General features: G+C 37.2%; 1 protein-coding gene across 10 annotated transcripts in view; it reads left to right on the top strand.

Moving 5' to 3' along the window:
• ABCC9 (ATP binding cassette subfamily C member 9) overlaps nt 1-23,885 on the top strand; it is a 149,100-nt gene that overhangs the window by 10,810 nt on the left and 114,405 nt on the right. For all 10 annotated transcript variants that reach the window (XM_077170263.1, XM_077170261.1, XM_077170254.1 and 7 more), the window contains 3 exons: nt 16,248-16,369; nt 20,277-20,443; nt 21,448-21,690. In XM_077170263.1, coding sequence (XP_077026378.1) covers nt 16,248-16,369; nt 20,277-20,443; nt 21,448-21,690 — 532 coding nt within the window. The remainder of the gene's footprint in view (nt 1-16,247; nt 16,370-20,276; nt 20,444-21,447; nt 21,691-23,885) is intronic.

Raw genomic sequence — 23,885 nt, 5'->3', positions numbered from 1 at the left:
CTCTTTTAAAATTATTCTTTTATCCTCCAAGACGTAATCCTTTCTTGATTTTCGTCCTAATTTTCTGACTAAAGATTTTCTGCTGTAGTGGGATGGACGTGCTCCTACCAAAATATGGAGGTCTGTAGTTCATACTCTAAAAATAACTAATAACAGGCTTAGGAAACCACATAAACCTATGCATCTTTGTACCTACAGCATTAGCAAAATAATAGCAATCCTAATAAAAATACTAGCATGGTTGAAAGACAGGTAAAACTCTTAAAAATGAAACCCTACAATAGATATGTAAAACCCAGCTGCTAAACAAACAAAACAAACAGCTGCTACCTTTATTCGTTCTTTATTATTATGTCTCTTAGTAATATTTTGTCATTTCTTCCAAATTTTTTAATTGACTTCTTAATTCATTTATTATAATTATTCTTATTGAGTGTGTTCAGTTTGTAAATTCTCCTCTGGGTATGTTTTTTTAAATTTTTATTAATAAAACCAATTAACATACAATATGAACATTCTTTTTTCTTCATCATATAATTGTATATTCATCATCATGATCATTTCTTAGAACATTTGCATCAATTCAGAAAAAGAAATAAAACAGAAAAAAAATTCATATATACCATATCCCTTACCCCTCCCTTTCATTGATAACTAGCATTTCAATTTACTAAACTTATTTTAACATTTGTTCCCCCTATTATTTATTTATTTTTAATCCATATGTTTTACTCATCTGTCCGTAGAATAGATAAAAGAAGCATCAGACACAAGGTTTTCATAATCACATAGTCAAATTGCGAAAGCTATATCATTATACAATCACCTTCAAGAAACATGGCTACTGGAATACAGCTCTACATTTTTAGGCAGTTCCCTCTAGCCTCTCTGTTATGCCTTAACTGAAAAGGTGATATCTATTTAATGCGTAAGAATAATCTCCAGGATAACCTCTCGACTCTGTTTGGAATTTCTCAGCCATTGACACTTTATTTTGTCTCATTTCTCTCTTCTTCCTTTCAATTGAGGTTTTCTCAATCCCTTGGTGCTGAGTCCCAACTCATTCTAGGATTTCTGTCCTACATTGCCAGAAAAGTCCACACCCCTGGGAGTCATGTCCCACATAGAGAGGGGGAGAGCAGAGAGTTTGCTGTTGTGTTGGCTGAGAGAGAGAGGCTACATCTGAGCAACAAAAGAGGGTCTCTTGGGAGTGACTCTTAGGTCTAATTTTAAGTAGGCTTAGCCTATCCTTTGTGGGGTTAAGTTTCATATGAACAAACCCCAAGATTGGGAGCTCAGCCTATTGCTTTGGTTGTTCCCACTGCTGTGAGAATATCAGGAATTCTCCCCTTGGGAAAGTTGAATTGTCCCCCTTTCTCACCATTCCCCCAAGGGGACTTTGCAAATACTTTTTTATTCACTGTTCAAATCCTTCTGGGATTTATTGGGGCATCACTCTGGACAAACCTACAAAATCTCATGTCCTACTTAAGGTTCCATGTACTTATGGTGTTCAATTAAACTGTCCACATAAGTTATATTAGGAAATGCACTAGTCAAAATGTAAATTTTGTATGAAATAAATATTTTTTGCTTTAGTCTCACATATAAGTTAAAGTTTTAAAATATTAATTAGTGTGTTTTCAACACCTGCATTATTGACATTCCTTTGTTCTTCCTCATGCAAAACATTTCTGAATTTGTACTTTTAGTCACTATTATTATATACTCTAGGCATTCCTAGATTATGCCATCTAAGTCTTTATCCCTCTTTCCTTCAGATTTCATTTGTGCCCCCAGGCCTCCTCCCTCTATCATTCTCACGTTCAGCTTCATCCAATTTTCTAACATTATTGTATTACAGTTAAGTAGTATTGTGCTATCCATTTCTGAATTTTTACAATCAATCTCATTGCACAATCTGTATGCCTTCAGTTCCAATTACCGAATATATACCCTATTTCTATCTCTTGATGACCTCTGTACTTAACTGAATTATCTAAATTCATTCATTAGTGTTAGTTCATATCAGTGAGACCATACAGTATTTTTCCTTTTGTTTCTGGCTAATCTCACTCAGCATAATGTCCTTAAGGTCCCTCCATGTTGTTACATATTTCATAACTTTATTCTGTTTTACAGCTGCATAATATTCCATTGTATGTATATTCCACAGCTTGTTTAGCCACTTGTCTGTTGACGGACATTTGGGCAGTTTCCATCTCTTGGCAACTGTAAATAATGCTGCTATAAACATTGGTGTGCAAATGTCTGTTTGTATCTTTGCCCTCATGTCCTCTGAGTAGATACCTAGCAATGGTATTGCCAGGTCATATGGCAATTCTGTACTTAGCTTCCTGAGGAACCACCAAACTGCCCTCTACAACAGTTATACCATTTGACATTTCCACCAACAGTGGATAAGTGTGCTCTTTCTCCATATCCCCTCCAGCACTTGTTGTTTTCTGCTTTATTGATAATGGCCATTCTGGTGGGTGTGAGATGATATCTCATTGTGTTTTTTATTTGCATTTCCCTAATAGCCATGAAAGTTGAGCATCTTTTCATGTACCTTTTGGCCATTTTTATTTCCTCTTCTGAGAAGTGTCTGTTCAAGTCTTTTGCCCAATTTGTAGTTGGGTTGTCTGTCTTTTTGTTGTTGAGCTGAACAATCTCTTTATATATTCTGGATACTAGGCCTTTATCTGATGTATCGTTTGCAAATATTGTCTTCCATTGTGTAGGCTGTCTTTTTACCTTTCTTGATGACATTCTTTGATGCACAAAAGTGTTTAATTTGGAGGAGTTCCCATTTCTTTCTTTCTTCAATGCTTGTGCTTTGGGTGTAAGGTCTAGGAAACTTCCTCCTATTATAAGATATTTCCCTACATTTTCTTCTAACAGTTTTATGGTCTTAGATCTAATGTTTAGGTCTTTGATCCACTTTGAGTTAATTTTTGTATAGGGTATGAGATATGATCCTTTTTCATTCTTTTGCATGTGGATATCCAGTTCTCTAGGCACCATTTATTGAAGAGACTGTTCTGTCCTAGGTGAGTTGGTTTGACTGCCTTATCAAAGATCGGTTGTCCATAGATGAGAGGGTCTATATCTGAACACTCTATTCGATTCCATTGGCCAGTATATCTATCTTTATGCCAGTACCATGATGTTTTGACCACCGTAGCTTCATAATATGCCTTAAAGTCAGGTAGCGTGTGACCTCTGACTTCATTTTTCTTTCTCATGATACTTTTAGCTATTTGGGGCACTCTGCCCTTCCAAGTAAATTTGGTTTTTGGTTTTTCTATTTCTGAAAAGTTAGTTTTTGGGATTTTAATTGGTATTGCATTGAATCTGTAAATCAATTTAGGTAGAATTAACATCTTAATTATATTTAGTCTTCCAATCCATGAACACAGTATGCCCTTCCATTTATTTAGGTCTTCTGTGACTTCTTTTAACAATTTCTTTTAGTTTTCTCTGTATAGATCTTTTGTCTCTTTAGTTAAATTTATTCCTAAATATTTTATTCTTTTGGTTGCAATTGTAAATGGAATTTTTTTCTTGATTTCTCCCTCAGATTGTTCATTGCTGGTGTATAGAAACACTACAGGTTTTTGAGTGTTGATCTTGTAACCTGCCACTTTGCTGTACTGATTTATTAGCTCTAGTACTTTTGCTGTGGATTTTTTGGGGTTTTTGACACATAGTATCGTATCACCTGCAAATAGTAAAAGTTTTACTCCTTCCTTTCATATTTTAATGCCTTGTATTTCTTTTTCTTGTCTAATATCTCTGTCTAGAACTTCCAACACAATGTTGAATAAAGTGGTAATAGTGGACATCCTTGTCTTGTTCCTGATCTTAGGGGGAAAGTTTTCAGTTTTTCTCCATTGAGGATGATGTTAGTTGTGTGTTTTTCATATATTCCCTTTATCATGTTGAGAAAGTTCCCTTCTCTTCCTATCCCTTGAAGTGTTTTCAACAGGAAAGGATGTTGAATTTTTTCAGATACCTTTTTTGTATCAATCAAGATGATCATGTGGTTTTTCTTCTTTGATTTGTTGATATGGTGTAGTACACTAATTGATTTTCTTATGTTGTACCATCCTTGCATACCTGGGTTGAATCCTACTTGGTCATGGTGTAAAATTATTTTAATATGCTGCTGGATTCTATTTGCAAAAGTTTGTTGAGGACTTTTGCATCTATATTCATAAGAGAGATTGGTCTGTAGTGTCTCTTTTTTGTAATATCTTTGTCTGGCTTTGGTATGAGGGTGATGTTGGCTTCATAGAATGAGTTAGGTAGCTTTTCCTCCTCATCAATGTTTTTGAAGAATTTGAGCAGGATTGGTACTAATTCTTTCTTGAATGTTTGGTGGAATTCACCAGTGAAGCCATCTGGTCCTGGACTTTTCTTTTGGGGGAGCTTCTTAATGACTGATTTAATTTCTTTGCTTGTGATTGGTTTGTTGAGGTCATCTATTTCTTCTCAAGTCAATGTTGGTAGTTCATGCCTTTCTAGGAAGTTGTCCATTACATCTACATTGTCGAGTTTATTAGCATAAAGTTGTTCATAGTCTCCTCTCATTACTTCCTTTATTTCTGTGGGGTCAGTGGTTATGTCTCCTCTTTCACTTCTGATTTTATTTATTTGCATCCTTTCTCTTCTTCTTTTGTCAGCCTTGCTAAGTGTCCACCAATCTTATTGATTTTCTCATAGAACCAACTTCTGGTTTTGTTGACTTTCTTGATTGTCTTCATGTTCTCAATTTCATTTATTTCTCTTCTAATCTTCATTATTTCTTTCCTTTTGCTTGCTTTGGTGTTAGTTTGCTTTTCTTTCTCTGGTTCTTCCAAGTGGACAGTTAATTCCTCGATTTTTGCTCTTTCTCCTTTTTTGATATATGTATTTAGGGCAATAAATTTCCTTCTTAGCACTGCCTTTGCTGCATCCCATAAATTTTGATATGTCATGTTTTCATTTTTGTTTGCCTCGAGATATTTACTGATTTCTCTTTTAATTTCTTCCTTGACCCACTGGTTGTTTAAGAGTGTGTTGTTGAACCTCCATATATTTGTGAATTTTCTGGCACTCTGCCTATTATTGATTTCCAACTTCATTCCTTTATGATCTGAGGAAGTGTTTTGTATTATTTCAATCTTTTTAAATTTATTGAGGCTTGCTTTATGACCCAGCATATGGTCTATCCTTGAGAATGATCCATGAGCACTGGAGAAAAAGGTGTATCCTGCTGTTGTGGGGTGTAATGTTCTATAAATGTCTGTTAAGTCTGGCTTATTTGTTGTGTTATTCAAATTCTCTGTTCTTTATTGGTCCTCTGTCTAGATGTTCTGTCTATTGACGAGAGTGGGGAATTGAAGTTTCTAACTATTATGGTAGATGTGTCTTTTTCTCTTTTCCCTGTTTTCAGTGTTTGCCTCATGTATTTTGGAGCACTTGGGCTTGGTGCAGAAATATTTACAATTATTATGTCTTCTTGTTGAATTGTGCCTTTTATTAATAAATTAAATAATAATTTAATTATTAATCTTTATTATATATTATTTTTAATATATTATTTAATTATTAGTAATTAAAATGTGTCCCTCTTTGTCTCTTTTAACTGTTTTACATTTGAAGTCTAAGTTGTTGGATATTAGTATAGCTACTCCTGCTCTTTTCTGATTATTTGCCTGAAATATCTTTTCCCAACCTTTCACTTTCAACCTATGTTTATCCTTGGATCTAAGATGTGTTTCTTGTGGACAGCATATAGATGGGTCCTATTTTTTTTAATCCATTCTGCCAGTCTATGTCTTTTGATTGGGGAGTTTAATCCATTAACATTTAGTGTTATTACTGTATAGGCAGTACTTTCTTTTACCATTTTGCCTTTTTTATTTTATATGTCATATCTAATGTTCCTTCTTTTTACCTTTACTGATAGTCTTCATTTCTATACTCTTCTCCATACCTCTCTCTCCTGTCTTTTCATATCTGTCTCTAGTGCTCCCTTTAGTATTTCTTGCAGAGCTGGTCTCTTGGTCACAAATTCTCTCAGTGATTTTTTTGTCTGAAAATGTTTTAATTTCTCCCTCATTGTTGAAGGGCAGTTTTTATGGATATAGAATTCTTGGTTGGCTGTTTTTCTCTTTTAGTAATTTAAATATATCATCTGCTGTCTTCTCACCTCCATGGTTTCTGCTGAGAAATCTATGCATAGTCTTATTGGGCTTCCCTTGTATGTGATGGATTGCTTTTCTCTTGCTGCTTTCAAGATTCTCTGTTTTTCTTTGACATCTGACATTCTGATTAGTAAGCATCTTGGAATACGTCTCTTTGGATCAATTCTGTTAGGAGTACACTGCACTTCTTGGATCTGTAATTTTAAGTCTTTAATAAGAGTTGGGAAATTTTCAGTGATAATATTCTCCATTAGTTTTTCTCCTCCTTTTCCCTTTTCTTCTCCTTCTGGGACACCTACAACACGTATATTCATGTGCTTCATGTTGTCATTCAATTCCCTGTGTCCCTGCTCATATTTTTCCATGCTTTTCTCTATATTTTCTTTTGCTTGTTGGATTTCAGATGTCCTGTCCTCCAGTTCATTAATCCTATCTTCTGCTTCTTGAAATCTAACATTGTAGGTTTCCATTGGTTTTTTTTCTCCTCTTCTACTGTGCCTTTCAAATCCATAAATTCTGTGATTTGTTTTTTTCAGACTTTCGATTTCTTCTTTTTGTTCATTCCTTGCCTTCTTTATATCCTCCCTCAATTCACTGATTTCATTTTCGATGAGATTTTCCATGTCTGTTCAAACATTCTGAATTAATTGTTTCAACTCCTGTATCTCATTTGAATTGTTGGTTTGTTCCTTTGACTGGGCCATATCATCCAATTTTCCTAGTATGAGTTGTTATTTTTTGCTGGCATCTGGGCATTTAATTACCTTAATTAGTTTATTCTGGAGATTGTTTTCACTTTTTTTACCTTGGATTTTCTTGCTGGATGACTTTGTTGTGTATCTGTTCTTTGACATTCATTTCAGCTTATTCTGGACATCTAGCTTAGGTTTTGTTTAGCAGATCAGAATTTTTCAGTTCTTGTTTTCTTGCTTCTTGCCCTGCCTGTATGGTGCCTTTTTCCCCCCCTTAGGAGGGTCTACTTAGGTTTTATAGACCCCAGCCAGATTTTCCCAGACTGAACTGGCCTCTTGTCAGGAGGAAAGAGTCACCTGTGTCAGTTTTCCCTGAGGGTGAGACCCAGCAGGTTGAAAGGCTTTCCTGTGAAGTCTCTGGGCTCCCCATTTTTCCTATCCTGCCTATATTGTGGTGCTTGTCTGCCTGCGGGTCCCATGAGCATAAGGTGTTGTGGTACCTTTAACTTCAGCAGACTCTCCCTGCTGGGGGCGTGGCTGAGACAGAGGAGAGGTTGTAGGCTGGTTTTAATCGCTTCACTTTTCCAGACCCTGGGGTCTGAACTCCTTGAGAGAGGGATTCCACCTGAGCTGGGCCTCACCTCTCTCCTGGGGAAGGCACAGGCTCCAGACAGACTCTCAAACAAGTTTAATTCTGCCTATGCCTGGGGCATGGAACCCAAGAAGCCTTGCATCTGTATCCAAAGAGCAGTCAAGCCATAGAAACACAGCACCAAAATGAAAGAGAAAAATCCTTTTCAGAGCAGGACCCCTGTTCCTTGGTTTTGCCAATCAAAAGCTTAAATTGGTATGTTGCTCTGTGTATCTCCAGGTCCTACGTGCTGCCTCCCTTCCTTCAGGGCCCAGACCTTTTCAAATAAAAAAAAAAAACCTCTGTTTTGTTTTTCTTTTTCCATCAGCCCTGTCCCCTCTGCACCAGGGCAAAATCAGCGACCTCTTCTTTTACTGGAGGTTCAGCTGAGCTGAGGGTCTATTTTTAGTAGTTAGAATTTGTTAATTAATTCCACAACTGGAGCTTAGTTGAGCTCAGTCGCTGCTGCTGGTAAAGTCCCTTTCCTTTCCCCTCTGGGAAGCAGCCTGTGGGGGAGGGCATCAGCCGCTGCAGCTTGGGGGACTCACAGTTCTGTGTGGGCTCACAGCCGGTCCAGCTGCAGACTGGGTTATGCTGTGTGTCCGGTCACTGTCCCCAGCAGTTATTCTGCACTGTTCCTGGCTATTTATTAGCCTCTCTGGAGTATGAACTAAATCCCACACCTCACTAAGCCACCATCTTTGCCGCCTATAGTGCAGCAACTTTTATGCACTGGTAGCAGCTTCCTAGTCGTGTGTACCTGTCTGTGTACTCCCACAAGCTGAGTCCACACCAGGCTCCAGCTTTCTGCCTCTCATCCTCGGCCTCTGTAACCAGGGCTGGCACACGTGGTGGAGAAGGCTCTCCCAGGTCAGCTGCACTCCTGAATTGCTGCCTCAGTCGCCTTCCTGTCCCTTCTCTAACTTTTCCATGGAGCAGGGCTAATCTCAAACTGCTCTAGTTGGCCATCTTCCCCTCTGGATATGGTTTTGACCATATCTTATAGGCTTGTTAAGTAATGTGCTCTTTTTTTTTAATTTTCTAAATGCTCAGGAAGTGTTTTTTTTTAATTCTTTCTTTGATACAATTATCAAAGAATATTAGAGACATTACCACATCTCTATATTGATGAAATATTTATATCCTACTTTTTCTGTTTGACAGTTTTGAGCTATTTCTGGGAGGTAACAAGTAGTTTTTAAGTCCACTTTTATGCCACATAGTACTTTTGAATTTTCATCACCATGTCTATTTTAATGATCCCAAATAATATCCCCGATCATTTTCCAGTTCTCTGTATACAACTGCCTCTTAGACAGCTCCCTCTGTTTTTGTTAGACACCTTCGCAATCTACACAGTCCTGGTGAAAGTTCCTCTCTCCAATCTGCTTTTCCTCTTAAAAATCTCATTCAGCTGTACCATGGTCCTCCCAGGCACCCCAGGATTATTCTCTAACTCCTCCATCTCCATTATCTTTGCACCCCAACACTGTTAGGGTCCTGTCCATTTGAACAATTAATCTTTCACAACTGTATTAATTTCTCCATGCTACTGGGGCCAAAGCTCAATTCGAGCCTTGATCTTCTCTTTCTTGGAAACTATACCAATCATTTTCTAACTGCTTTTCTTCCTTACATTTTCTCTCTTCCCACACAATCCCATATACTACCTATCAAAGTCACCATCTGTGTTACTGCCAGAGTGATTTGTCTCAAACCAAATCTGACCTTGCTACTTAACAATTTAAAGTATTTCCGTTTTTCATAAGATCTGATTCTTATACTGTACAAAGCCATTCCTGAGAAATCTTATCAAGAATATTAAACTGCTTGCAATTTTATTACACTGTTTCATGCTTCTGTGTATTTATTCTTCTTTCCCTCCCTTTAAATGTCCTTCCACCATTTTTTGACTAAGGACTTGTTTTTATATTTCATTTCCCACTGTCAACTATACAGCTTCTGAAATGACTTTCCCCCCAAAATGTCCTCCTTTCCCCGAGTCTTGAACTAAACCATTTCTGTAAGTACAGAATGCTTTACTATGTGGTATTGTTATTGCAAATGGAGTTGAGCCCTACCTAACATGCAACTCTGACCCTGTAGTATCTCTGATCCTCCAGAAAGCTCTCTGTTGCCTCAGAATGAAGCCTCTTCTCCTTGCAGCCCTACAGAATTGCCTGCAATATCCTTGACCATGGCTGACTCCCACTTGCACAAGGGCCTTTGTATGTGCCGGACCCTCTGCCTGTAACACTGTTCTAGTTTTCTAGCTGCCAGAATGCAACACACCAGAGTCAGATTGGCTTTTAATAACAGGGGATTTATTTTGTTAGTTCTTCAGAGGAAAGGCAGCTAACTTTCCACTGAGATTCTTCTTACGTGGGAAGGCACAGGATGGTCTCTGCTGGCCTTCTCTCCAGGCCTCTGGGTTCCATCCACTTTCCCCAGAGTGATTTCTTTCTGCATCTCCAAAGCCTGGGCTGAGCTATGAGTGCTGAGTTGAGGTATGCTGAGCTGCTTGGGCTGTGCTACATTGAGCTCTCTCATTTAAGCACCAGCCAGTTGAATCAAACGTCATTCATTGCAGCAGGCATGCCTCCTAGCCGACTGCGGATGTAATCAGCAACAGATGAGGTTCATATACCATTGGCTCAGGTCTGCAGCAACAGAACTAGGGCCTTCACCTGGCCAAGTTGACAACTGAATCGAACTTCCACAAACACTCTTCCTCTTTCTGTTCTGATTCTTGAAGTTGTCGGTTTAAAATTCAGTTCCTTCTGAATCACTAGGCCAAGTGCTTGATCTTGAGGCTTACTCTTGTGAAGCTTATGTAGGTAGCAGAGATGCTTAGCTTACCTATAGGCATGCCTAAGAGTTATATCTGGAGGACCTCTTTTGTTGCTCAGATGTGGCCTCAGTCTCTCTATGCCCAAGTCTGTAAGTGAAATCATTGCCCTCTCCCTCTTATCTCTACCTACCAAGTTTTACATATATAAAAGAGCCTCTCAAAATCCAGAAATGATAATTACTACTCCAGACTAAATGTGACTGCTATAAGAGCTTACAATCTAGGCCCTGTTTTCTTATAAGCATTTTCTAAAGGAGACCATACAATAATTACTCTTTTGTTTTTGGCTTATAATGCCTCACCAATCCACTTTTGACTTGATTTTTGTATATGGTGTGACCTAGCGGTCCTCTTTCATTCTTTTGTATATGGATATAGAATTCTCCCAGCACCATCTGTCAACTGGTCTATTTTTTCCCAATTGAGTGGACTTGGCAGATGTCAAAAATCAGTGGTTCATAGATGTAGGGGTCTATTTCTGAGCTCTCAATTTGATTTCTTATGCAAATACCATGATGTTTTTACCACTGTAGCTTTCTAGTATGCTTTATAATAAGGAAGTGTGAATCTTCCAATTTCATACTTCTTTTCAAAGATGTTATGGCTATTCAGGGCCCCTGTCCTTCAAAATAAATTTGATAATTGGATTTCTCATTTTTGCAAAGAAGGCTGTTAGAATTTTGATTGGGATTGGGTTAAGTCTGTAAATAACTTTGGTAAGAGTTGATATCTTAACAATATTTAGTCTTCTAATCCATGAACACAGAATGCCCTTCCATTTATTTAGGTTTTCTTTGATTTTTTTTTTTTAAGCAGTGTCAAAGTTTCTATGTACAAGTCCTTTACATCTTTGGTTTGATTTATTCCTAGGCATTTGATTCTTTTAGTTGCTATTGTAAATAGAATATTTTACCTGATTTCTCCCTCAGGTTGTTCTTTACTAATGTATAGGAGCACTACTGATTTTTGCTTGTCGATCTTGTACCCAGCTACTTTGCTGAATTCATTTATTAGGTCTAGTAGTTTGTGGTTGCTTTTTCATGACTTTCTATATGTAGGATCAAGTTGTCTGCTAATAGGGAAAGTTTTACTTCTTCCTTTCCAGTTTTGATTTATTTCTTTTTCTTGCCTAACTTCTCTGGCTAGAATATCTGGTTCAGTGAGGAATAATAGTGATGACATTGGACATCTTTGCTTTGTTCCAGATCTTAGAGGGAAAGCTTTCAGTCTTTCACCATTGAGTAAAATGTTAGCTGTGGGTTTTTCATATATACCCTTTATCATGTTGAGAAAGTTTCCTTCTATTCCTATCTTTCAAAGCGTTTTCATCAAAGAATACTGGAGTTTGTCAAATACTTTTCCTACATCAATTGAGATGATCATACAGTTTTCTCCTTGGTTTTGTTAATGTGGTGTATTATATGAATTGATTTTTCTTATGTTGAGCCATTCTTGCTTACCTGAGATAAAACCAACTGGATCATGGTGTATAATTCTTTTAATGTGCTGTTGGATTTTTGGATTCAATTTACACGTATTTTGTTGGGGATTTTTACATCTATATTCATGAGAGAAACTGGTCTGTAATTTTCTTTCCTTGTAGTATCTTTTACTAGCTTTGATATTAGGATTATGTTGTCATCACTGAATAAATTAGGTAGTATTCCCTCCTTTACAAATTTTTGAAAGAATTTGAGCAGGATAGGTATTAATTCTTCTTGTAATGATTGGTAGAATTCATCTGTGAAGGCATCTGAGTCCTGGGATTTTTCTTTCTAGGAGGTTTTTGATGACTGATTCAGTCTCTTTACTTGGTAATTGGTCTTTTGAGATCTTCTATCTCTTCTAGAGTCAATATAGGTTGTTGATTTGTTTCTGGGGACTTGTCCATTTTATCTAGGTTATCTAATTTGTGGGCAAGCAGTTATTCACAGTATCTTTTATGATTGCTTTTATTTCTGAGGGGTCAGTAATAATGTCTCCCCCGTGTCATTTCTGATTTTATCTATTTTTCATCTTCTGTTTATTTCATTGTCAACCTATTCAAGAGTTTGTCATTTTCATTGATCTTTTCAAAGAAACCAACTTTTGGTTTTGTTAATGCTTTGTATTTTTTTATTCTCAATTTCATGTATCTCTGCGCAAATCTTTGTTATTTCTATCTTTTATTTGCTTTGGGATTTGTTTGTGGATCTTTTTCTAGTACCTTTAGGTGTTCAGATAAATCTTGATTTGAGCACTTTCTTCTTTTTTTAATGTAAGGGTTTAGGGCTATAAATTTTCCTCTATCATTGCCTTTGCCCCTTCCCATAAATTTTGATATGTGGTGTTCTCATTTTCATTCATCTCAAGATATTTACTGATTTCCCTTTAAATTTCTTCTTTGACCCAGTGATTGTTTAAGTGTGTGTTATTTAACTTCTATATAATTGTGGATTTTCCAGTTCTCTATCATTGATTTCGAGCTTCATTCCCTTATGGATAGAGAAAGTACTCTGTATGATTTCAATCTTTTATAATTTATGAGGCTTATTTTGTGACCCAACATGTTGTCTATCCTGGAGAATATCCATGTGCACTTGAAAAGAATTTGGAGTGCAGTGCTCTCTGTGTGTCTGTTCGGTCTAGTTCATCTATCATATTATTCATGTTCTCTGTTTCTTTATTAATATTCTGTCTAGATTTCTATTTACTGATGAAAGTTGTGTATTGAAGTCTTCAATTATTATCATACAGGTATCTGTTTCTCCCTTCAGTTTGCCAGTGTCTGCCTCATGTATTTTGGGACATCATGGTTTTATGAATAAATATTTATGATTTTTTTATTCTTCTTGGTGGATTGCCCCTTTTATTAATATATAGTGTCCTTTTTTGTCTAGTATAATGGCTTTTGACTTAAAATCTATTTTGTCTGATATTACTATAGCTACCTCAGCTATTTTTGGTTACTGTTTGCATGGAATATCTTTTTCCAACCTTTCTTTTCCCTAATTGTGTCTTTGAATCTAAGATGACTCTCTTGTAAACACCATAAGTTGGATCATGTTTTTTTTTTTTAAATCCATTTTAACAATCTGTGTCTTGTGATTGGGGAGTTTAATCCATTCAGTGGTATTACTGAAAAGGCAGTGCTTATTTCAGCCATGTTGTCCTTTGGCTTTTATATATCATATCTTTTTTTTTTTTCACTTGCTTTTCCTTTATTGCACCCTTCTTTTATGTATAGTTGATCTTTAGTGATGTATCTGACTTATCCCTTTCTCATTTATTTTTCTGTGTGTGTTTTAAAAATATTTTCTTTGTGGTTACCCTGTAACTTATATTATACAACCTACATCTGTAGCCTACTAGTTTGAAAAGATACCAACTTAGCTTCAGTAGCATATGCATTCTCTGCTTCCATAGCCCTTCATTTCACCTCCTTATGTTATTTTTGTCCCACTTTACCACTTTTTATTCTGCATGTCCATTATCAGGAAGAATGCTTTTTTCTTTTTCAATTGTGTGCTGAAACTGACAGGAATTAAATAATAAAGTGTCGCATGTTGAGGCTACAGTACTGCTAGCTTTTGCATTTACCCTTCTGATAATCTTCATTTCTTCACAATCTGCTCTATCCTGTCTTTTCCTTTCAACCTGAAGGACTCCATTTAGTGATTATTGTGGGGCAATTCTTTTGTTTGACAAATTATTCCAGTTTCTGTTTATCTGTGAATATTTTAAATTCCCCTTCAGTTTTGAAGGTTATTTGTACCAGATAAAGAATTTGTGGTTGGCAGGTTTTCTTTTTCAGTATCTTAAATATATCACTGCTTTGCCTGCATGCTTTCTCATGAGAAATCAGTACCTAGTCTTATTGAGGAACCCTGGTATGGGCAGATCACTTTTCTCTTGCTGCTTTCAGAATTCTCTATCTTTGGCATATGATATTCTAATTAGTAGGTTTCTTGACAGTAGGTCTATTAGGATTTATTCTGTTAGGAGTACATTGTACTTCTACATGTATATGTATGTCTTTTTTAGAGTTGGGAAATTTGGGGCCTTTATTTCCTCCAGTATTCTTTCTGCCCCTTGTCCCTTCACTTACCCTTTGGGATACCATGATGCACACCATGTGTGCTTCACGCTGCCAGTCAATGCCTGAGACACTGCCCAGTTTTTTTCTTCTTTTCTCTATCTGTTTTTCTGGCTGTATGATTTTGATTGTCCTGTCCTCTAGTTTGCTGATTCTTTCCTCTGCCTGTTCAGATCTGCTCTGGTATGCCTCTAGAATGTTTTAGTCTCCCTTAGTTTGCATTTCATCACCATAATTTCTGTTTTATTTCTTTTTTAAACTTTCAAATTCTTCTTTATGTTCATACATTGTCTTCTTAATATACTGTGGTTGCCATTATGTATGGTTTTCTTCTTCTCCTTGAATTGATTTAGGAGATTTGTTTGAACTTCTTTTGTTCATTGTTCCACATTCTGTGTCTCCTCTGAAGTTTTAATTTGTTCCCTTGACTGAGCCACATCGTCTTGTTCTTTGTCTGGCTTGTAAATTTTGCTGATTTCTAGATATCTGATTATCTTGATGAGTTAACTCTGAAGGCCAGTTTCTCCCTCTAGTCTAGGGTTTTATTTTTTATTGGCTTTGTGTTAAGGCTCTTCTTTGATGCTTGGTCCAACTTATTCTAGACCTTTGGAATAGCCAGTATTTAACCGATCAGATATTTTCAGCTCTTCTTTATCTAATTCTTGCCCTTAGTATGCAGTACTGTTTTTAAGATTTCACTTTTTGTACAGTTGCTTCACCTCCCATAGAAAGCTGCTTTTCCTCTGTTCCTTCTTTGGAAATCTTGATCCATTCTATATGTTTTGGTGCAGAATATTTTCCCCAGCTCCTACTCCCCAAATCTCCTAGAGAGATTTGTTTAAATTCTCTCTCTTACTCCCATTTTCCTTATACTTTTCAGTTCTGGGACCCTCCCATCTTTCAGAAATTCAGTAAACTGTCCCTCTCCCCTTTTTTTTTCTCTGTGAGGCTTTCTGTCTCTGTTTTTTTCTCCATCAGGGTATCCCACTCCACGGACCCAGAAAAGGTCAATTCAGAAAGATAGTTTTTACAGAAAAGTCTATTTTGCATTTACGTGGTTCACCCAGATGAAACTGGATTGAGTTGATCCAGCACTTGTTAGCCTTTCTACTATAGTCTCTCTTTTTTCCCTCCCTGGGTGTCCTTTTGTATGCAGCACACTTCAGCAGCTTGTGTTCTGCTCTAGGTCTCTATGGACTTGGGTTCCTGTACCTGGATGTGTGTGGGGTTCTAACTCATGCTGTCAGTGCCTCTATAGTCTGTGTCCCTGGTGGGAAGTGGGAGGGAACTGGGCTGCTGCCTCTGAGCAACTGAGTGAGGTGGGTGAAGAGGAAAAACAGGTCCAGTATGGAAGTCTCCCACCAGATGTTTTACTTTTTCTTCAATTCAGCATTTGTGGAGTCTTTATCCAGTCTCTACTGTCCTCCAGGGTTCTGAGCAAGCAGGATTTGTCCTTTCATTTGTTGAAATCTGGGGCAGGGAAGGGGGGAGGGAGGGGGATTTCAGGGATGTTTTTATGTCACCATACCGATGATGCCACTTATGTATTTATTTTTGTTGTAAGCATTTTAAGGTATCATTTTGCTGTATTAACAGAGCCTTCCACATCATGATAAATCTTTTCAGCCAAATTATATCTCCCAATATATTCTTCCTTTTTTCAGTTTTCTTAGCAACTACTACTTTATTCTCCATTTTAAATATCTTATTTCTAAGAAAGAGTAGTAATGAATAAATAGAAACAAAATGCAAAACTACCTAGAACCATCATCTCCAGCCACTGACACTGTACCCTTCTCTGTAGAAGGCAAGAGTCACGCCATCTCCACCTCTTCATGCCAGCAGTGATGGGATTCATTGCCACTACAACATCGATAGTTTATTATCATAATATTGAAACATCAAATTTTCCTAAATTACTTTTAGGTAAGTAAGACCAGTATGGTTTTTTTTTTTTTCCTGAGAACTTCTATTTGTTTTTTTTTTTTTCTTTTTCCTTTTGTTAAATACTAACAGAGTGAGTTGGGAGTGGGAAGTATGGGGAATCACATTAATCAATTCATCTGTAATCTTCTATTTAATGTGGGGGTGAAAATAACCTGAGTTACTCTAGGCTCTGAAAACTCCATTCCCACCTGGTATCTGTTCTCTAATAAATGGTCCCTGTGTTCTAGTGCGGTGGGAAGAAGGTGGAGGGAATATGCTCCCCTCTGGCTTGCAGAAGCTGTTCTCTAAGAAACAGTGCTTGTAAGGCACAGGTAATCTCCTCCATTTCCATGTGTCTGCCTCTGGCCTGGGACCCGGCCTTTTCCCAAAGGTCCAACCCTTTCACTGCTCACTGGGAGTGCCACATCTGCCTGGGACTACTGCCTAGGCAGCAGATGCCACTATGAGGCAAAACACGCTTGAGAGCAAGCTGATAGCTGTGCTGTCCTGTGAGCAGCTGCCCCAAAGCAAAGCACCTGACAGCCCCATCAGGCGTAAGTGTCGTATTAGCCCCTCTCGCTCCTTTGTCCTGTGGACATCAGAGACTCTATAGTGTTTCTGATTTTCTTTCTCACTTAGGCAGAACTAATATAACTCATCCCAACTTGTTATATTAAATACCCTGACCCATGTAGTCCATACTTTGGGGTACGGTTTCATGAAGAGAGCTGAGGTGAGGGTATAGAAGATGCATCATGGATCTGTGAGTCTCCTGGAATTTAAGGCAGAATTGTATGTCTTTGTGTGAATGAACACCTATACCTTTTTCTTTTCTTTTTTAGAGCAGTTGTAAGTTTACAGAAATATCATGCAGAAAGAAGGGTTCCCATATAACTCCCTGTCATGCACACAGTTTTCCTTATTTTCAGTGGTGTCTACCTTTGCACAATTCATGAAACAATATAATTAAAGTTATACAATTAACTTTATCCCATTGTTTACACTAGTGTTCACTCTCAGATACCCGCATCCGCCAATTTAACATTTTACCAAATTTGTCAGATCACTCTATCAATCAATCTTTAACTCTGTTAATTCAACTGTCTATTTATTAATCCATTTTCTGAACACTTTAATGTAGGTCATATACATGATGCTTCTTGAACACTTAATACTGTCATGTACATTTCCTAAAAACAAAGATATTCACTTATGTGTCCACCTTAAGTGCAGTTATAAGTTCAAGGAATTTAACACTGATATAAAGCTTACAGTCTAAATTTCAGTTTGTTCATCTGTCCCAATAACGTCCTTTCTATCCTTCTTTCTACCTTGTTAGATCCCGTCCAGGATCATGTTTTACCTTTAATTGTCATTGTCTTTTTAGTCGCTCTCTCTGTATACTTTTTATTGTAGGAACGTATATACAACATGAACTTATCCATCTCAACCGCCCCCAAGAATTCCAGTCCATGGGATTAATCGCGTTCACAGTACTGCAGTACCCTCACCACCTTCCATTACTGAAACTTTCCTGTCTCCCCAAACAGAAACCCTTTACCCATTTTCATTTACTCCTTATTCCACCTGTCCCTGTCCCTGACGGTCTAGACTCTACTTGCTGTCTCTGTGAGTTTGCATATTTCCTTTGTAATTACCACAGGGCTTAAAGGTAACAATCTAAATCTGTGGCAATCTTGTTTGCTTTGATATAAATTTAACTTCAGTAGGGTTCACCAATAACATCCTAATCCCTCCATCCCCTACCTGTATGCAGTTCTTGTCAAAAATTATGTTTATACATCATGAGTCCAAAACCACTGATTTTGGCATTGCATTTTATATATTTTTCTTCTAGATCCTGTAGGAAATTAAAAAGTGGAGTTACAAACCCAAAATATAATAGTACTGGCATTTATATTTACCCATGTTGTTTCTCTCTCAGGAGATCTTTCTTTTTTCATGCAGCTTGGATCTACTGTTTATTGTTTTTTCCTTTCAATCTGCAGAAATCTCTTTAGCATTTCTTATAGAGCTGGTCTATGGGTGACAGATTCCCTCAGCTTTTGTTTATCTGGGACTGACTCAGTCTCTTCCTCATTTTTGAAAGACAGTTTTGTCAGATATAGAATTCTTTTTGGCAGCTTTTTGCTTTCAGCATTTACAAAATGCCATCCCACTGCCTTTGTGCCTCTTCTTTTCTGGGACCCCCACAATGTGTATATTGGCACATTTAATGGTGTCCCACGAGTTTCTTAGGCCCTGTTCACTTTTCATTCTTTCCTCTTTCTGCTCCTCAGCCTGGATGCTTTCATTTGTCTTATCTTCAAGTTCATTGACTTTCTCTTCTGCCTGTTCCCACCTACTGTTGAAATTTTTAGGTTCTGTTACTGTGGTCTTCAGCTCTGCTTGGTTCCTTTTCATAAATTCCAACTCTCTATTGATATTCTCTTTGTGTTCATCTGTCATGTTCCTTATTTCCTTTAGTTCTTTGTCAATATTTTCCTTTAGCTCTTTAGCATGTTTAAGACTATCTTCCAAAAGTTTTAGATATGCCCCAGGTCTGATCCTCCTCACTGATGGTATCTAATGTTTCAAACTTCTCCTTTGCCTGGACTATCCCTTCCAGTTTCGTTGTATGTTTTGTAATCTTTTGTTGAGACCTAGATATTACATTTTAATGTGTTATTGTTGGAATTTAGACTCTGAGGTATCTGTTCCTTAAGATAATATACAGCTATTTTTATTACAGAGCTTTTTTTAATGGCAAGAGTGGACCTTAAAAAAAAAAAAAAAAGAGGAGTAAGGAAAAAAAGAAACCACTTTTCACACAGTATTTTCAGATTGACCTCTCTGTTCTCCTTCAGGGTCTGTTCATACAATGAGTTTAGAGAATAGCTCCAGGCCAAAGCCTGAGAGCCACCCTAGCAATGCCTCTGTATACACAATAGGAATATCTCATCTTCCCTAGGACCCAGTTTCTTCATGGTCCCTAGCACGGTGGTACCTAGCACTGTAATGTATGTCCTACAGCCAGCAAACCCTTGCCCCAGGCAGCTCTCCCCAGCAATCTGCAGCTGCCTTCTATACACAAGGCAAGTTCTGGACGCGTCATTCAGGCCACCACCAGACAGATTGGGCCTGATAGGCACGTTCTTGGTATATATATGAGGGTTACTCTGCTTCCTCTGGAATAGGGCCCAGAGACCACACCCACTCAGTCTGTGAGAGGTAACGGGGTGCTCGTTGGGGGTAGGGGAGTGAGGAGGGAGGGAAAGTTAGCCAAGGCAATAGATCCTACCAGTTTTAAGAGGATGCTGCCAGTTCTTGCTGGTTGTTCAAAGATTCTGTGGAGGAACAGGGCCCTAAATGCCTTACTCCAACATCTTAATCCCTACTGGATTATCAATTAACATTTTACTTTATTTGCTTTTTGTCTACATTTTTCCATCCTTCTAGACATCCATTAGTACATCTTAGTTTTTGATGCATTTCAAAGTAAATATGCATTAGTATACTTCATGCATATCATAACTAGAGTTCAGTACTTTTTTATGGTTCTTTTGGGAGATAAAATTTACATATGTGAAATACAGAAACCTTAACTTGGCAATTGCTTACTCCGGTATAACCAAACACCTATTAATATATAGAGCAATACTGTCATCCATTGAAGTTTTCTCATGTGTTTCTCCCCTCAGACCTCATCGTCATTCCAGAAGGGTAATATTGATTTTGATATTTTTACACCACTGATTAGTTTTACCGATTCTAGAACTTCATGTAGATTGGATGATACAGTACAAGCACTTTTGTAAAAGGTTTCTTTCTCTCAGCATGATTTTTTGATGGTTATCCATATCAGGAACATATCTCATAATCTTCCTTTTGCTTTTTACTTTTCTAGCTCTATTTCTGTATTGGGTAATGGCCTTTATTACCAAGACCATAAAGTTGGTCAAGGACTGGCAGTTTGGTTGGGGGGTGTCGGACCTGCGTTTCTGCATCACAGGCATAATGGTCATCTTGAATGGACTCCTAATGGCTGTGGAGATCAACGTCATTCGGGTCAGAGTAGGTATCTAGTGATTTCTGTTTGGTTACGGGGATTCAAGACTGCAGGCCTAAAGATTCCAGTCAGCTAAAAATCATTGCTATGTAAGAAGTTGAACAAATATATGCGATCTCTGTGTGCAAATAAAACATTGATATAATCCCAAAACTCCAGGACATTAATGTTCCCGAAATCTCAGTGTGACCCTAGAATCTACTTATTTATTCATAAATATTGATTGAGTGCTTACTGAGTACTCAGTTCATATTATAGATGAAATTGTTTTTGTCAAGACATTTCGTTATCCATGACTGTTCCCCCTACACCTGGGTCAAGCAGAATACTGCGTCCCAGCAATTCGGAACTGAAGAGAAGATAATTTAATCCAATTCACCCAATTCACTAATGAAGAAACTTCCGTGGAGAGAAATGAAGCTGTGTATCCAAACTAACATGATCAAGACTCATGCTTGGTCTTGTGATTACAAATCTATTGTATTTTTTACCATGTAATGCTGTGAGTTATATGACTTACTAGCGAATGATTTTCCAATACACATTTTCTCAGCAGAGCACTTTGAATTTGCTCTCTGAGTGGCAGTATACAGGCTGCAGTGAATATTGGGGAATAGTTTACTATCATCCAAATCACAGATTAACAGTGGGACTCAGTTATGGTATTGATAATGCATTTAAAATAGAGATAACATAAGAATCCTCCTTTAGTTGATCCTATCACAGGATATGAAGAATGATTTTTCATAATAATTGTCTTTTTAAAGGATAATTGCTTTTTTTGAATTGGTCCCAAGTGAATTACATATGAAATTCTGGCACTTGACTGGTTAATTTAATCACAACAAAAGGGAGCTATTCCAAAGGCTATTTCACAGGGAGATGGAAGGAGATATTAAAATACAGATGTGGGCTCCTTGTAATGGGAAAAAAGCATTTAAAATTTTATTTGAAATGCACAAATGAAGAATTGTGTTAATTTTTATTCTCTGGAATTTTCCTGTCTTAGAGATACGTATTATTCATGAATCCTCAGAAAGTAAAACCTCCCGAAGACCTTCAGGATCTGGGTGTGAGATTTCTTCAACCATTTGTGAATTTACTGTCAAAAGCAACATACTGGTGGATGAACACACTGATCATATCAGCTCATAAAAAGCCTATTGATCTGAAGGCAATTGGAAAATTACCTATAGCAATGAGGGCGGTGACAAATTATGTTTGCCTGAAAGACGCATATGAAGAACAAAAGGTAATTTAGCATTTGTTGTCCATGTCCATGACTATGAGAATGGCTCTATTAAATATAAAGGCACAAAGCTTAGAAAACATCTGTTGTTAAGGATGGGCAGATTTCCTCCAGTCATTTACCAGTAGTTTTGAGCCACGGTAATTAGGCTACTGAGGAAAGACTGAAAGAGCCAGTGAAGTATGGTTTTGTCACGTTAGTTGCCCAGTTATGGCAACTAACATTTATACATTATGAAGGATGGAGAGCACTTTGTTTTTTCTCTGGGGCATGTTACCAAGTGGAAAATGAGAATTAGGTTCTATGGCCATGTATAGCCAATGCTTGTTACCATGTAATGTTAATAATAAATACCATTTTTACAATTGTTAAGACATTTTTTCTCATTTCTTGTCAATTTCTTTTATATAAAGGTAAAATAGATCACCTATATAAATAAGCACTTGAATAGAGCATAGGCTTTTAATTAATTAACAACTAAAATATAGGTTCTGTATTTCTTAGGAGACTAAATTAAATAAAGGAGCATCATCTACCTACTTCATGTATCATCCTATATGTATACCAAAATTGATTTCTTCTGGTACTTTCTTTGAGTATTTATAATTGCTTTAAAAATGTAAATATGGGAATCTTTGGAATATTTTCAATTTATCTTATTCTGAATAGTTGTATTTCTCTCCACAAGTGGTAGATATATTTTACATTGCAATTATTTCCAAAAATTAGTGTAATTTAAAATATTAGTACCACAACCCTGGAAGGAGTCGGGGTATGGTAAATCAGTTAAACTTTTTTGGTTGTTCTAAATCAAGTTCAGCAAAGCATTTATGGTAAGTGATGAAAATGACCTTTGTTTTGTGTCAGAAATATGAGTTGTGAAATTAATATTGCAGGAAATGGTTCCTGCAAATGAACCTGAGTCATATCTCTGGTTTCTCCTCTGGGAACAGTATTGCATAATATATTTTTAAAATTTTTCTGCTAAAGAGTAATGATATAGGTTCACTTAAGTTTTGAGTGCTCTGAGGCATAGATTCACTTGAATTGGTGTGTCATCTTTTATCAATTACCTTTTAAAAATAATCAAATTATTCATTCTAACAGGAAACTGAATGTAGAGCACAAATTCTTTTTCTATTGAGTTGTCATCTTTGCCACAATTAAAATCTTCATCGTCCTCTTCCCCAGGACTTAATTATAATGATTGTTCAGGTCTTAAAATATTTACAAAAAAAAAAAAAAACAGCTATAATACTGAGCTGTTTGTATATTACCTGGTCATTCCCAGAAATTTTGGGTATTTATGTGACAACTGAGACTCAGAGTTAGAGCTCTGGGTCTGTGAAAGTCAGCAGTACCCTATACAGGAACTGTTTAAAGAGTTGAAAAAGGAATCAGAGTTCAACTCAAGATATGAAGGAAGCTAATCTGGATAGGAAAGGGAGATTAGATTATACAGGGTAAAGGATGCTATCGTCCATATTTTAAAACTTCAATTTAGTGCGAGACCAAAGGGAGAGGTGTTTATTTGTTGCAAAATTTATGTTTTGGGCGCATTACCTAATTTCACTTGTGTGGTCAATTTAGTTGAACACCAAAAGTACATGGAATCTTGAATAGAGCATGAGATTTTGTTGAGTTAGTCCAGGCTAACGCAAGGTCCTGATATATCCCAGAGTAATTTGGGCAGTGAATAAAGAAATATTTGCAAAGTCCCTTTGGAGGACTGAGGAGAAAGGAGGAAATATTCACCTTCCACATTTGAAGAATTTCTGATAATCTTGCAAACAGTGGGGACAACCAAATCAATAGACCGAACCCTCCATCTTGGGGTTCACCTCTATGAAACATTGCTGCAAAGGATAGGCTAAACCTATTTAAAATTATACCCAAGAGCCACCCTCAGAGAACCTCTTTTGTTGCTCAGATGTGGGGTCTTTCTTTAAGCTACCTGGGCAGATGAACTCACTGCCCTCCCCCCTATGTGGGACATGACTCCCAGGAGTGTAAATCTCCCTGGCAACGTGGGATGGAACTCTCTGAGTGAGTCGGGACCCAGCATCACAGGATTGAGAAAGACTCCTTGACCAAAGGGGTAAGAGCGAAATGAGAAAAAATACAGTTTCAGTGGCTGAGAGATTTCAGACAGGGTCGAGAGGTTATTCTTATACATTATTATAGATATCCCTTTTTAG

The sequence above is a fragment of the Tamandua tetradactyla genome, chromosome 7, assembly GCF_023851605.1.
Source record: "Tamandua tetradactyla isolate mTamTet1 chromosome 7, mTamTet1.pri, whole genome shotgun sequence".
Lineage (NCBI taxonomy): Eukaryota > Metazoa > Chordata > Mammalia > Pilosa > Myrmecophagidae > Tamandua > Tamandua tetradactyla.
Note: the sequence above shows the minus strand (reverse complement) of the source record. Positions and strands in the feature narration are given on the sequence as shown.